Source organism: Gobio gobio (genome assembly GCF_949357685.1).
Source record: "Gobio gobio genome assembly, chromosome: 17".
NCBI classification, from domain to species: domain Eukaryota; kingdom Metazoa; phylum Chordata; class Actinopteri; order Cypriniformes; family Gobionidae; genus Gobio; species Gobio gobio.
Genome location: NC_137110.1, coordinates 41,933,544 through 41,950,452, shown reverse-complemented (window position 1 = coordinate 41,950,452; position 16,909 = coordinate 41,933,544). Strand labels below are relative to the sequence as shown.

The 16,909-nt window shown below is 38.7% G+C and overlaps 1 protein-coding gene across 3 annotated transcripts in view; it reads left to right on the top strand.

Annotated features, from left to right (window-relative positions):
* The window catches only part of map3k20b (mitogen-activated protein kinase kinase kinase 20b), a 39,319-nt gene that overhangs the window by 12,672 nt on the left and 9,738 nt on the right, over window positions 1-16,909 (top strand). For all 3 annotated transcript variants that reach the window (XR_013818358.1, XM_079841771.1, XM_079841770.1), the window contains exons 9-11: window positions 3,879-3,953; window positions 15,461-15,567; window positions 16,507-16,648. Coding sequence is in view for 2 of the 3 variants with exons in the window: in XM_079841771.1 (XP_079697897.1) it covers window positions 3,879-3,953; window positions 15,461-15,567; window positions 16,507-16,648 (324 nt within the window). In the remaining variant the exon portion in view is untranslated. The remainder of the gene's footprint in view (window positions 1-3,878; window positions 3,954-15,460; window positions 15,568-16,506; window positions 16,649-16,909) is intronic.

Here is a 16,909-nt window from a genome sequence, read left to right as displayed (position 1 = left end):
GATTGAGTGTTTATTAGTCGTCAAATGTATGTTTCGCGATCTCAGGAAGCTTTTATTATGGACTTCTATTATGGCACATGGTATCTTCTTCATCTGTCTGTACCATATGGACTACATGTGCACAGAGCGCCCTCCGGCTGCCAGTATGAATTGAAAACAACACATAAGAGACTCAATCGCTCATGATTAGGCTATATCTGCGCATTTTGAGGAAGTATTGAATAAAAAATACTCCTCTGTTTAGAAATTTGACACAGACATATGAGAATCTATCAATATGTCTCCTCATCTGCACACTTTTGAACTAAAAGCCCTGAGGGATGTTGATTTGTCGCGAGTCTTCGTGAGGAGAATAGAGGAGTTTTTTTTATGAATGAGATCAGCTGAGGCTCATATTACAATCAAACGGTACAGACGCGGTTTTCATATTTATAACTCCTGACACATATTAACAAATTACTGTCACTATAAGACTTTGATGGGCGTTCCGTTTCCGAAAATATCTGCACAGACTATACCAATCACAACTGACTGGGTCATCGGACCAATCACCGCAGATTAGCGTCACGTAAAGGCGGGGTTTTGAAAAGTGAATTACTAAAGGAATCATTTGAGAATCGCTGTCAAAACAGGTAAAAATAAATGCATATTATAAGAAAACTAAAGTCTTTTTTGTCATTGCATGCATGCAAAACTGTTGTTGGGGACTTCTAAAACAATATTTGGAACATTTTAAATGCCATGATAGGTGCTCTTTAAAACGTGTGATGTGCTCCGAAGTGAGTTTTGGGACGAAAGTTTACCTGATAACGTTTTAAACATGGATATTTTTCTTACACAAACGCATTGATTCGCTTCAGAAGGCCTTTATTAACACCCCAGAGCCGCGTGGAGCACGTTATTTGATGGGCAGATGCACTTTTTATGGACTTCAAAAACAGAGCAATATGAATCCAATTCTAATGCTTGGATTAGCCTGGACTTTTGTAATATAACTCCAATTTTATTCGTCTGAAAGAAGAATGTCATATACACCTAGGATGACTTGAGGGTGAGTAAATTAAGGGCTAATTTTCATTTTTGGGTGAACTATCCCTTTAATTAGACTGAACTACTTTAAGCAATACTTTTCAGTACTAAATTAATTTATAGTACATTTAAAATGAATAATTCTCTCACTAGCTTTTTACATGCTTTAATTTCCATTAGTCCGAATTAATCTTATGTGATTTCACATTCTAAAAGTTCTGTTTATTTGAACCTTAAGCTTTGAAATCCAATGCGCATATTCTTTTACATGTGCATTCAGAAGAAAACTTCAGCACATGTGCAGTGCAGGAAGAAAGAAAGAAAGAAAGAAAGTGTAATCGTAGTTTTTGCCTTTTGATGACATCTAAAAAAAACTGACATATATGTCAGAAGAGCTTTTTTAGCCATATTAAAAAGTCTCCTCCACTGACCAGTTTTTAAGATATAAATAAGCATATGTAAACTAAACATATGTTTACATTTGTTTGCATATGTGTCGTGGCACTGTGCGCAAGTTATTTTTGAATCAATTCAAGCTTTTACACGCTTAATTTTATCGGATTATTTCAAGTCTACACCAACACCACCCAGCAAGCAATTTTGCATTAAAAGACGTCTAATAGCCGTCCAAACATAGCCCTGATGTCTAGGCTAAAACAAGGGCTTTCAGTGAAAATTTAATAGACGTCTAGCCCAAGAAGACTGGTCACCTAGAACATGAACATGTTAAAGAAATGAAACCAAACACCTTGTAATCACTGTTGACTTTGCTTACATGATGGAATAGCATACATCCAGAGGTGTAAAGAGTACCTGAAAACCATACTTGAGTAAAAGTACAGATTCCTTACAGCGAAAATGACTCCATTACAAGTTACAAGTCACCAATTCCAATACAACTTGAGTAAAAGTCTTAAAGTATCTGATTTTAAAGTCCCAGTGAACCGGAAGTAGCAACTGAGTTTTCTTCATTGCTGTGACGTATTTCCAAGTGAAACGGAATATTTTACAGAGGGGAGAGTTTTACTTCAGCGCTCCTCCTCTCCATCTCTCGCTCATAGCTGACTAACGGTTGGAGGGGAGTGGTTAAAGATATTCAAATCCAAGCTGTCAAACTGACATCCGGTCTGGAATTTCTTCTGTGTATTAACTTGCACAGATTAATTGTTCACCCTAAGACCTGTAATGTGTGCTAACAAAGTAAACGAGATCGTGACCTCATCTCATAAATCAAACACCTGCGATTCATCAACAACCTGCTAAAGCATTCTCATTCATGTAAAATAGCCTTGTTGACGTGTTTGGGTAAAGGCAAATAGTACACAAGATATAGTACCTTCAATGCCCTCTTTATAGCAGAAACAAACTGCTGCAGAGCTGTTAGGTGCCATGCAAAATGTAATGTGTAATTGCATTACTCAACACAAATGTTTTAGAGTAAAAAGTACATTTACTTGTTCAAAAATGTAGTCAAGTAGAGAGTAAAAAAAATACAAAGTAGCCAAAAACATACTTAAGTACTGTTACTAATTACATTTACTCAAATACTTTACACCACTGCATACACCTCGCAAGTTATTTGGCAAAAACGACATGTAACCAAAGTTATTTGGCTAGAATACCTTCTAGCCGGGTTACTCATAGCCGGACTATATAGGATCTATAATTACCCGAATCGGTGAAATGACGCTTTTGCTTCCAAATTTCATTTGGAGGTGTTTACATGAAGGTTTCAGTTCGATTGAGCCATCAATCAGATTATTTTCTACACTGTCTGTCATCTTGGGATTGTCGTAGTGTGTTGTGTATTCCCCACAAATGCTATACGTGATGCTTCCTATGAATTTTGTCTAAAGAATGCATTTTAGAAGGTTAATTACGCTGATTAAGTTTTCAGACGTTGCATCTAAATCACATCTAATGATAACGTTTTGTTATGTTTTATGTTCATCCTGTGGGTAATGGAACAGTATGATCATGGATTCCATTGCTTTAGTTGGATATTTATAGCAAACTGATCTAAAGGTTTCGCTCTGTGCGTGTATGAGAACCCCTACAACTTTTATTGAGCACTAGCACACTTTACGGAGAGTTGAGATATATTGCAGTTCTGCCGGGATGCCATCAGATGAAGATCGGATTAGACCACTGTGGTTTTAGTGCAGTGGGGGACAGTCAGGAAACCTTTTTTAGATAAACATCCCCGCCTGAGAAAGAAAGGAAGAGAGCAAGTACTTATAAGAGAAAATGTTGGCAAAGGGGAGTGGGAGAGGTCAAACGATGGATGAAAAGATATTTTGGTTTACGTTAAATTCCCAGAGGGAATGAGCAGTTTCCATTCTCCCGTGGGCTCATGATTATGTGGTGTGCTAATGCAGTTTGTCCGAAATAATACTGTGTGCAATATGTTTACTAGAGCTGCTCTTCTATTGGACAAGCCACTTGAACAGTATTACATTCCTACATGTGTGGCTTATCAAATGGTAAAAGTCTCCATTACATCGTCTCTCCTCACATGCTCTTAAAGTTCCATTATCTTGAGTGAGAACTCAATTTTATCACTTAGCAGTGTAAACAGCGCCCATGTAAAAGCTCTTTGTTAATCCTTATATACTGGTTATGATATGTCAAACTCTTTGAACGTGGAGATATACGCTAGTTGGGATGTAAACTTAGCCCAGATGAGCGCTTTGCAGCAGTTGTGTTGGGAGCCTAAGCGGGACTCGTGCTAAAATTAGAATTTTATGTAATGGATGCTATAATGGGTTTTTGAAATGGATTCTAATGTGTGTGCGTCTGTGGTATTTGTGTCTGTGGTCTGTGGTATTTGTGTGGGTTATGTGTTCCAGAGGCCGACCATTCCCAGCAGCTGCCCCGCCAGCTTTGCAGACCTGATGAGAAGTTGCTGGATTGCAGAACCCAAGGTACTTGGTGGGCCAGTGCTGGAATTCAGTACATATGATGCTCAGGATCACTAAAATCCCATAAGCTGTTTATATTTAGTCATTCAGCGGATGCTTTTATCTTAAAGGTAGGGTAGGTAAGAATGATCTAAAACACTTTTGTCCAAATTTGTTTAAACTTTCTTTATATGTCAATAGATAATTAAAATGTAAGTACTCTGAAAAAGAGAGTATAAAAATCGAGTGACTCTAGACTTTTTAATCTGCAATAAACACCGCTCATTATTTTCGTCCGGGACGAAACAAGTGATTGGCTTGGGCGACTGTCACTCTCTCTCGCTACCATGGCTACCACCGCTTTTGCTACAGGATCTGCCCACATGCGCGTACCCCAGTGTTGCCAAGTTGGGCTACTTCAACACTGTTGCCGCGGGCTGTTTTTCATGTCCGCGGGTTGAAGCGACCCCAATTATGTGATATTTTGCCCCGGGATTTGCGAATTTTAGCAGGCAGCCCTACCAAAAAGACACATATTTTACCCCCCAAATGCTAGTTTTGAGTAGCAATTGGGCGGATTTTGTTGTGAAAACCTGGCAACCCTGGCGCACCTGTTTGATTTGAGGAGTTCAAGAGGCTGTATTTCTGCTGGACAGGTAATCTTTCATTTTGATTATACATTTTTTTGGTTTATGTTTACATGAAGCATGTATCACTAGCACACGTAGCTGCCTAATATAGCTAACATAACATTACTTAGCATAAAGTTACAATGTTATACACTTAGCGTGCCATTAGCAGAGATGATAAATACTCAAAATGCTTAGCTCAAGTTGATCGCTGTCATGTTGAATTTCGCAAAATGTAACTTTAGATAACAAAATGCATGTGTAAAAGCTAGTACACCGCATCCAGGAACTTTTTTTAGAACTAAGATAGCTTTAGCTACTACCCTCTGTCTAAACTCTTTAACCATGCTCACCGGGAACTTTACCTGCACGTTTATTTCGGCCCTTGGTTTGTTTTTATATTCTCTACCTATGTTTACTGATGTTTTTATATTGTATCTGTGTGTGTCGTAGACACTGTGTTGTGTGTGTATTTTAAACTTTACCAGTATCGTTATTCTAGCTTGATAGTGAGTACTAAAAGACATCTTTTACTCATAATGATAAAGTTAGATTTTTTATTACATGTGATTCTGACATGATGTCACTACATGCACTTCTTCTCAGCTCGTCTCAGGTAAATAATGCGTCTTTCAGCTGATCGTGGTCGGCGTAGCGCGTTCATGTGTTTTGGGGGCGTGGCTTTGGAAAGAGCCCAGAAGGGAGAAGGTGGAGTGAATGGAAATAATGAGCTGTCTTTAAAACATTCGTGAGAGGTCTACAGACACTACATTTTTATACTTTCTTTTTCAGAGTACTTACATTTTAATTATGTATTGATATATAAAGAAAGTTTAACCAAATTTGGAAAAAAAGTTTTTTAACCAAATCTTACCCACCCTACCTTTAAGAAACGTACAAATGAGGAACATCACACTAACGTCTGTTCAAATTAAGTCAAATGAAGGATTTTCACAACGAATCAAGATTTTAAAATTAAGCTATGCATGTTTGAGAACATCTTTACATCAAGTCCAAAATAACACTGTAAGAATCCGACAGGTTGTTCTTTTTTTTCAGAGAGTGGAGAATTAGTGTATTTCTTTCAAGGACAGGTTAAATTCATAATTGGATTCTATGTAAACAGTTAAATAGCTTTTGTTGTTGTTGTTGTTGTTGCTGCAAATTATGCAATTTATTCTCGATCTTAAAGGAACACTCCACTTTTTTTGAAAATAGGCTCATTTTACAAGTCCCCTAGAGTTAAATAGTTGAGTTTTACCATTTTTTAATCCATTCAGCCTATCTTTGTATCTGGCGGTAGCACTTTAGCATAGCTTAGCAATGCATACATCATTGGTTCTGATCAGTCCATTAGCATCTCATTCAAAAAATGACCAAAGACACTTTGAATATTTTTCCTATTTAAAACTTGACTCTTCTACAGTTACATCGTGTGCTTAGACCAACTGAAAATTAAAAGTTGCGATTTTCTACACCTATATGGCTTGGAACTACTTTCTCATTCCTGCGTAATAGTCGCGGATCTTCGCGGCAGTACCATGGCTGCAGCAGCGCAATGATATTACAGCGCCTGAAAGTAGCCCCCAGCTAGGTAACTTTCAATGTGATCGGCACTAAGTTCGTGTAGTTGCAGAGAAAGTTTCAGGCTTGCAGCCGACAAATTGTGTTGTGGATTTACCTGTGTGATTTAGCCATGGTTCTGTGTGTTGTAAAGGGCTGTGATAGTAAGTCGAAGGTATATACTACCACGTTTCACAGAATACCAACAAATCATTGCGCCGCTGCAGCCATGGTACGGCCGCGAAGATCCGCGACTATTACGCAGGAATGAGAACGTAGTTCCTAGCCATATAGGTGTAGAAAATCGCAACTTTTCATTTTCAGTTTGTCTTAGCACACGATGTTACTGTAGAAGAGTCAAGTTTTAAATAGGAAAAATATTGAGAATGTCTTTGGTAATTTTTTGAATGAGATGCTAATGGACTGTTTAGAATCAATGATGTATGCTAAGCTATGCTATAAGTGCTACCGCCAGATACAAAGATCGGCTGAATGGATTCAAAAACGGTAAAACTCAACTATTTAACTCTAGGGGACTTGTAAAATGAGCCTATTTTCAAAAAAAGTGGCGTGTTCCTTTAAGTGCTGTTGTGTAAAATCCCCCTCTCACTGCAAACAAAAAAACATGGTTATAATATTTAGATATCTGAGGCCTCTAAAGGCCGTCCAGATTTAAACCAACGAAAACATAATCCCCTAGTTTGTATCATTCTTCTCTTTGCTAGTCACTATCTCCTGTCACTAAATTCCTTCACCCACTCGTCTTACTCGTCATAAATGTCTAATTTGACCATTTGTTGTGATACACTGGGCTTCACTACTCGTTGAACTATCCTGGAAATGCGTTGAAAAATAAATTGTGAACACATACAAATCAGCACAATAATTTCAAAAACCTGCAATACAGTAAAACATAACCAGTATCCCCATCCCTTCAGATTTGTCATCCAACAAAACCATGAGTCATCAGCTTTTTTTTTTTTTTCTCTCTCAGGTTTTCTTACAGCCTGTCTCATGTAGGCTACTCAATTATATTGGTTACATTGTCACTATAATCTGGAATTTGAAATCAACACGATACCCCAAGCATTTTCCAAACTCCCCCTCTCTCAGCTGTTATCATGTCTAAAACTAGTCTGTTTTGGATATATTCATCTCGGATTTGCTTCATTTCCTCATCTACCATTGTTAAAGCGTGTTCCGTGCTATTAGCTATAGTTAGTACAGTCCATCCTAACCCATTTATCTTGTTTATCGTTTCTGCTGCACCCACCCATAGGAAAATAGACCAACCCACATTTGCTCTATCTGGTAAAGTCCCTATCACAGAATTAACTTTATCTTCTGTCTATCCTTTTTCTTGTTTTCATTACCTGGTAAATGCACGTCCCCACATTCATCAAAGCTTGGTAACAGCAACCTGCCAACACTCCCCTCGGCATAAAATTATAAGCTTAACCATAAACCCAAACTGTCGCAGGTGAAGTGTAATTTGATCTTCTAACCTGGCTGGTAAAATTAGTTGTAATGCCACCCACTACCGTGTCAATTCTGACGCAGACTCTGACTTCAGTCCTCTCGCAGTCAGATGTTGGATGTTTTGTTGGGATTTTCCCGTGCTCAATGTTCTTCGCAGCTCTCACTATCTTAGTCATTTGCTGCTGGATCGAACAGTCAGTTTCATTCAGTGTTACAACAGTCAGTGGTACTGCTTTGCAGACATGGGACATTTGCAGACAAAGCCAGCAGCTCTTCTTTATCTCTAGCTGTTGTTTCTGCAGCCGTGCCAAAGTACAGGCTTTGTTCCCCTGGCACTTCGTCATGGCTTTCTTCACTTCCGGTTTCGCTCCTCCCCTTCCTGCTGGTGGAAAACTTTCTGCAGTGGCTTGCGTGTACCCACGTCTCCCTCTCAGCCACTTTTACGGCGGTAAGCGTTTGTTAGGAGGATTTGGTAAGGCCCCAGCCACCTTTTCGCCTTCCAGCTCCTCCTCCCGTTGCCCTCTATCAACACGAAATCACCTGGTTTGATGTCATGTAAAGGAGTCCCAGCTGGTTTCCCCAAATTTTACCTGCACACAGACCTTAGACAACAGAAAAGACATCTCTATGCAATAATTCACAATTCTATTGATGTAAGCTATTGTTTACCCCCTTCCATTCCCATGAATGGTGGTCTTCCAAAAAAACGGTCTCAAATGGTCTTCGAGGCCTTTTCTCGTTTTCGTGTATATCAATACGCATCAAGATGCGAAAATTTTTCAGCAAATATTGTAACCTCCTCATAAACTTGTTTATTTGAGTATCATTCCCCCTTTGGCTGCGTGATCACCCATGCAGGCATTAATCATAATCATCAAAAATATTTTTGGGGTAAACAAGGCTTGCCATCACTACTTGTCCAGACGCCATTTTGCACAGTGCAGTCACACTGTTCCCATCGCTGCTTTTCTCTGGCCCTGAGTTGAAAGACAGCATAGTCTATAAGGAAGGCAATACATTCGTGGTTATTTCAGATAATAAAAACATTCTGGCTGTGTCGTCTGTTGCCCTTCCATGGCCTTCGCAGCTGTGTCTGCTCTCACAGTTTCCTGTTGAAATAAACTCTTTGTTGTTAGTTTCGCTGTGCATTCTAAAGATAGCAACCTAGCCAAGCAAGAAAATTGTGTCTAGCAGATTAGACACAAAAGAAGCATTCATAATTGTGCGCCAGACTTTAAAATGTTCTTGCGTTTCCACAGCGCCCCACAATCGTGCTCAACTCCGAACGCATAACGCTAGTCTGTGTACATCGTTACACTCTTACCCTCCATCAGCTTGCAAGCTCCCGTCAAGCTACGAATGGCAGTCTTGACCAGAAGGTTTTCCCCAAAACATACTGAAAATATCCTATATAATGAAAGACAAATCCATATTTCATCTCTGGAAGCCGGGCTAAGTGAGTACTCACTGTTACTGCACTCCCGACATGTTAGGGGTGTGTGATACCTACAAAATCCAAACACACGACACCTTGTTGCTATCAAGCGTTTAGTAACACATCACACATCCCTAGGCCAGACCCACAGTCACTCCTCAGAGACCCAATACACACTTTAGAAAACGCATATGAAGAAACAAACAATCAGTGGTTCTCTTAATTAATCAAAATCATAACAGACCTTTTTGGGGTCCAAAACACAATAGTGGTCCAACTCAAACTAAAAAATAAAAATAAGTAATATAGATAATAATCCATCTTAGCACTTTAAGTCTCTACATAAAACATCCTTCAGTTTACATTTTGTGCTTTGCTCACCGTTCAGAGGACACCTCTGCCCATGCAGGGCGTATGTTCAAAGCACAAATGTCTGTCATGCACCGATTCTCTTTTGTGTGTCTGTCAATGGGGTCACTTCGCTCTTTACCTCGATTTCATGCTACATTCTTATCTAAATGCCCACAGTTTCCCACTGTGCTTCACAATCAACCTTCCTCTAGTCAGTTGTTTCAACACCATTCTTCAAAAACCACCTTGTTTTTGTTAAACATACTATTTCCAGCAGACCCATTCTAACTCATCATAGCCCACACCATATTTAACCACTAATGAACATAAATCTAAATTTGTTAATGTTAAATACACTTCATCAAAATGCCATAGTTATCAATTCGTATTACATTCAATCAGCTTGTTCACTCATCTTTATCTCTATTAAAGTCTTTTCAGTTCCTGTTATCAGTAAACCATCCAAAATCAATTCATCAGGGCTTTCTTTTAAAGTACCCTTTTCTCCATGCCCTGTCCATTAAAACTCTTTAGACGTATGCTCCAATTGGCCCAAAATCTTAAACCTCTTAATTCATGTCATTTGGCAGCGGTACTAATCAACAAATCCTCACCTTGCCACTTAAACCCAAAATTGTTATAACTTTACCAAGAACTTGCAAATTTTCATAATCTCCCATATCACTGTATAAAGTATTCAAATTTGTACTATAAGTCACCATCAATTTCTTTAAAGCCGCTTCAAAATTATTTTTCAACTCCATATATGTATATTAACTCCATTTAACTTTACAGGTGTTCATAAATTGTTCATAATTTTGTCCGAAAATCAATTTTCCACCAAAAAAATCAATCTTTTTGGGCTATTTCTCTTCTGTTTTAACTTGTCACATTATTCCTCTATCAAAGAGCTCGTCTGTAGATGCACCATGTGATCATTATTGTTTCTTGTCTTTACTGCTCTGCAGAAACCAAAATATTATATTCCTCTTATCTCAATCCCAGTCACACAGAAAGACTTCTCTGCCTGCTCCTTCTGCCCTTAATACACAAATAGAAGCTCTCTTAGACATCTAATGTCATGCCTCCGTTCAGATGAAACATAAAATAAACGTTTTTCTTTTTTATAAGTTCTCCCTTTGTTCGCCCTCTGGCCTTTCATAAATATTAGAGAGTCTCTGGATAATTTAGATAGTGACTTTAGTTAATTTGTCTCCTTGTCTCTGCCGTCCAGTCTATAAAATGTACATTTGCCATTCTTAATCAATTGACATTATTTAAACTCCGACCCTCTGTTGAATTTATACAAGGGTGTTAAACCCATGATGGGCGGCAATCTTTAACCATTCCGCTTTAACATATGCACTAATCCATAGATTAATTCGAAAAACAACATCATAAATGACAAAGTAGTCATAATTACCATTAACAGACTGAGCTGGATACCAATCCATTTACAGCTCGTCCATGTTCTGGATCATCTTTTCACCAGATTCGCTCAGAATAATCAGCTTCCTTAGCATTTGTCGTCTCACTTTACTAACCCATCTGTAATGATAAAAACACTCATTCCAGAGGTTAATGGCACACTACACTCAATCAGGACACATAAATATGAACTGCTCATTCTCAAAATGTGCTTTTACATGGTTTCTTAACCCGTTTCAAATCTGTTCATTACTAATCTATTTTTAGAAAAGTCTGCTGGGTTGTTTTGTTCTGATATCATTGTTTTTGTTTTGTCTCAGATCGAAGACAGAGTACAATCCCTTGTTCCACTGAAGCAGTCTCCCCTCCTTCTCTCACCCACATTTATCTAAGACTTTTACTATAATGTTAAATTCACTAACCCTTAATTCATTAATCCTTCACAAAGTTTAGAAATGTAACTGTTTAACTTTCAAATTAGAACATCTCCAATAAGTTATACTGTGAAATTGTTTCAAGTTATCTTTAGTTTAGATACCTCTGTTATCCAGAACTTCTCTTTAAACTTCAAAAGGCGTCCTCTTAAAGCCATCACCATGTCTCCAAATTATCCTCTGCCATCCTAATGACCTGCAGGATTAAGACTATGATAGAGACATATTAGTTCAATATCATACAGTTTTACTGATACAAATAAATTTTGTTCTGTTCCACAAAGTTTTCAATCACAATCACAGCTGGCTCTCAAATGCCAATCTTAGCTCTTTTCTTCAGGGTGTTTCCTGGCTCTCAATTTATGCGTATTTGGTGAGCGGTATAGAGGGGCCAATATTAGGGCAGGGGCTGCTGTGTCCAGTGTTGACCTTGGCCCCTACGAAACACAGCTTCTCCTCCCAACACCAGTGATGCTGCTGGCCTCACAGACATCTGCCTCACCTCTCATACAAACCTCACATAAAACCCCCTCCATTTTTTTTTTTTTTTTCGGGGTCCGAGATGACATCGTGATTTCCCTGGCTTGGGTTGCCCCCCGTCAGGCCATAGGAAGTCTTACCCGTCATCGGGAAAAACCACATCGTGCCCACCTCGTCATCGCTTGAGATCTTTGACCCTCAACAGGATCAGATATTTTCTGGAGCCTTTTGGAAAGTGCATTCAAAAGTCACCGGAGCCATTATGTCTGCTTTCAAATTAGTAAAAACATGGAGACAGGTTAATTATAACACAACGTAATCACCTCTTCAAAGCTGCCCCATAGCAGTGCTTAGATTATTTTCAGTGAATTTACCCAAAACAATTGTCCATTCATTTTAATGTTCTTCTACATCTGTGACTTAGGCCAACAGTTCTGTACATGGTGAAGGCTAAGAGCAGACAGAAGTTACTGGTCATATCATACATTCGTCAAAATGTTCAGTTTATTAAAAGTCTGTATTTTTAAAACATGTCTTATTGCCCTCTTGATGGCACCTTTTTTATATCTTAACAAATAACTGTCTATTATGTTCACATAATGCCCTGTGCTTTTACTCATCAATATCTTCTATCATCTGTGGCACAGGCTCAGATATCAGCTTTGAGCTGGTCTGGGATGAGAGAGAGACTCTGAGGCCTTCAGGGCTGGTACACTGCGTTTTCATAAAAGTTTCACTCTTCACACTAGCTCAGTGTAAGATCTGGCTAGAAATTAAACATTTTTTCAAATAAAAATCAGACATTTTCCTTTTAACTTTGCCAGAAATGACATTTTCAAATTATCATAATCTCTCATATTGAGTCCCTGTCACTCAAGTTAGGCCACATGGTGGCCAGATTCAGATAACAAATTGTTTATTTCAGCTCAGCACAGGCTTATCTTTTGAAACCAAAACATCAGCTTCTAGGGTTTTCAACATTAGTTACTTCAACAACCCAATATTCTATCAAATCATCATTATCAGAGTTTTGCAAAAGTGAGAAGAGCAATAACATATTTATTATATAGTTTTAATTTAAAACTCGGTTAATCAGGATTTATATATCTTTGCAGCACGTTTTATCATCTTTATTTTTAATTTTAACCTCATATTAAAATGATCTCAAATCCTTTCTTCAAAAATAATCACCAAAGACTTTATTAGCCTTATTGTTATCTCATTTTCTTAGAGTGTAAATCTCTGTTTCTTTCTTTTTACTGCGTTTCGTTTACAGAATTTAGTCTGGTGGCCTGATCTGCCACACTTTCTACGCCTTATGGGTGTTCGAACACAATTACGTCCAAGATAGCCCTGCTGACCAGTGTTAAAACACTCTCATCTTTAGCTTATGGAGCAACGTTCAGCAACCTGCTCCAAAAGTGTCAGTCTGTCTGAGAACAGAGCTCGCTCGGGGTCCAGTAAAACAGACAATGGCTTGCAATTTATGGTGCTATCTGCTTTTTCACCAACATCACTTTTAGTTACTCAATTGTATTTCTCAGTCACTTCTGGGATTTTCCCTTCGGGTGTACTGCATCTTACCCATTTTACAAATTAATGAATAAACACAAAAATCTAGAAATTTGATTTTTTTTGTTCGCTCTTTGTTTGTAGCCAGTCAAGTTGCTGATCAACTTTCCAATTACAATAAAAACATTTCTGCCCATTTCCTTCACTGGTCCATCAATTTCCTTTGAAGTCAGGGCTTCAGAGCGGAGCTGCTTACAGCGTTTGCTCTTGTTCATCTCAAAATCTTTATACCGACTAATCAAATTACCGATCATATCCCTCAAAATGTTAACCAGAATTTAGTCAACGTTCATACTCATCAGCGATCTTTAATCAGCTTTGACTTCTGCGTGATAAGACAACATTTTCCTTTCTCTCTTATCTGCCTCTTTTACGCAACATTTCACTGTTTGTTCGCATTTCTCACATACATTTCCCACAACAGCCCTTCAGTTTATCTCTCCTTTTCAACTGACTCATTCACCACTTTCAGTCTGATGTTCCCTTGTTTGGGAAATCATGATATTTTATTAGCTTCTCTGCCTTGCATGCATTTTTCCCATTTAATTTTCTCATTTGACAAAATACCGGTGTACCATATTCAGCTAGCTTTGGGACTTCCCCATACTGGCTGTCTGTCTCTGTGGCTTTTTCCCCTCTAGCGTACGCTAATGAATCTGTCGGACGTCTCTGTTCAGATCTGATCTCTTCACCCAAGACCAGACGGGCGGACACTCCCAATAGTGTCCTCTCTTATTGGCTCCCAATGGCCCAAAACCAGCTCACAGCACGGTCTCCTCGCCCACGTGATATCTCAAAAATTCTCAAAATTTTAATAATGTTGCATTCTCATTTTATTCGCCCACATGGTTTCAGTTTCTATCCCATAAACAAATCAACCACGTTGCATTCGCCACAGAGTCAGACCCCACTATGGTTTATCCACCCCAATTTCAATTTTCAATTTAACTCAATTTTCAATTTAAACAAATTCTATTCATCAAAATTCTTCCCCGAATTTTAAGTTTGTCTCTTACCAGAAGCGTCCCGTTGCCACCTCGGGTTCGTTTGTTCCAGTGGTCGGACCCTCCGGACCCCCTGAGCGGTTGGCCTCTCTCCCTCAATATGTCGGGGTAGAGCTGTGACTCTAAAGTCCAGGATGATCAGTCACCATCCGCTCCCGGGGTCCAGAAGGCACATCCATGGAATCTCCGCTTCTGACACCAACTGTTGTGGCAAAATTTCTAATATCGCCGCATTACTGAATAAGAGACAAAACCTTGCCCAATTGTCTTTATAAAGATTAAATTTCTTGCAAGAAATGAGTCACAGTCATACAGCCATCTTCAATGTCTGCAGAGTGCACTAACTAGACATAATAGCACTCAGCTTTTTATCAGTTTCTCAAACAAAGTCACTCCTCCTGTAAATTTCCACACATGACAAGAAAAGCAGCAACATTTCATGCGCAATGTTTAATGTATAGCTATGATTAAATTTTCCCATAACAGTGCGAACAGGCCTTAAAGGGCTATGTTATGCCCTTTTACAAAGTCCTGATTTTGTTTTTGTGGTCTACTGGAATAGTTTTCATGCTTTAATGTTCAAAAAACACATTATTTTTCACATATTTTGTTGTTGCAGTAACGCTCTGTTTAGTTCCTGTCTCTATGTAGCCCTATGTGCTCTGACTGGTCAGCTGGACCAGTGTGTTGTGATTGGTCAACCATTTCAGAAATGTCGCGCCCCTTACCATAACTCAACCAGGGCAACTCAACCAGGCTTCACCACTTTATTTAGCACATGCCTTGGGCAGGATTTATTTAAATGAGGAATATTGTGACGTGTTTATTCCTTGAAGAAAACTCTAGACTACAACTGAGGCATATCAGGGAGTTCAAAATAGCGCTCACTGACATAGAGAATAACTCCCTTTGTGCTTGGTAACTTGGCAACTTGGCAGACATTATTTCATGCTCAAACAGCAACATTACACACTAAAGTAAGTTAAAATGTAAAAAAAAAAAAAACATAATAGGTCCTCTTTAAGATCTAGACCTATGCATTTTTATAGACAGGATGAGTTTGAAGGCTTGGACACAAGCATACTTTGAGTTTGTTGATGTACTACATTGTGCTAATTAAAGAATGACCATAATACATTTGCTCTGTCATCTCCAGGAAAGGCCACAGTTCAAACAGATCCTGAGCACCCTAGAGACCATGAAAAATGACAGCAAACTGCCGGACCAGTGCAACTCCTTCTTACATAACAAAGCAGAGTGGAGGTACGTACAGTCCAGAACCTATTTCTGAAGTGTTAAATTACATTTTAAGTAATAATAATAATCATAATCAAATTATTTTATTTGTTCACAATTATAAGCATTATGACAAATAAAACACAAAAGTGTCACATGGACGCGTAACCTAACTGTGTGTACTTTGGGCACATGTAACAATCAATAGCCAATTTTACACAACCTACAAAAATTAAAAACAGGTAAAGCATAAGAGAAGATCCCAAATTTGAAACTGTACAAGAGCCGTGAACAATGTGAAATTACTGAAGAAAATTATTTCAATCCGTCCATTGATTTGTAAAAACTAGCAAAGCAAGTGTGTATTTTCATTCATGTACTTAAAATATACACGTATGAGGTATTTTGGAGTTTAAAAAAATAAATATGAAGCTTATATATTTATCGAAATCATTTTCTGTGAATTTTAACTTGTATTGAACTTTACACCTGCTTTTAAACGTTTGTAAATACACAAAGACACAAATGGAGGAAACAAACACAATGAGTGCTGGACTTAAGCAGAGCTGCAGTGCATGAAGGGAGAACTGAACTGAGAGGAATGGAAAAAGAGCGGGGAGCAGAAGAGGGAGGGTGAGACATTCTGGAAACACTCCTCATGAGAGTGGTAGAGAAATCAATTCTAGCAGGAGGAAGGTTTTGAGAGTGTGTGTGGAGAGGTTTTGGCAGGGGCTGATATGGCTTTTGAGGGCAGAGGGGTTGAGGAGGGGGGCATTCTGGCCTTCCTTCACATACCTGTTTATAAATAGCCGCACTAAAGGCATTGTGTGGGGGATTTGATTGTTTAGCATACAGTACCACCTGCTGGCACAGATAGAAATTGCAGACAATGGGGTTTTTTTTAGGTCAAAGGTTCATTTTGGTTTAATAACAAAATGATTACCGGTATTCCCTTCTCTCTGTAAGGTGTGAGATAGAGGAGACGCTGGAACGCTTGAAGCAGCTGGAGAGGGAGTTGAGCTGTAAGGAGCAAGAGCTGGCGGAAAGGGAAAGAAGGCTGACAGAGTGGGAAAACAGACTCATGGAAAGATCCAGATCCTGCACTCCTGTAAGTCTTCACCATTCTGTGTTCAAAATAACTACTCATTCTGCAACCATACTTCTGCATACTATATACTACATTATTGTACTACAATTCTGTTTGAGGACACTTGTGGACACTATCATCATTATTGAATTAAATTACCACTTGTTAATGTGGATTCACAAACTCGCCCTTTTCTGTGACAGACAAACAGATCCAAAACTCCATTGATTGGGCCATAGTTGCTGGTCTGGATGTTTTAATAGTGTCACAGTGTTTATAATT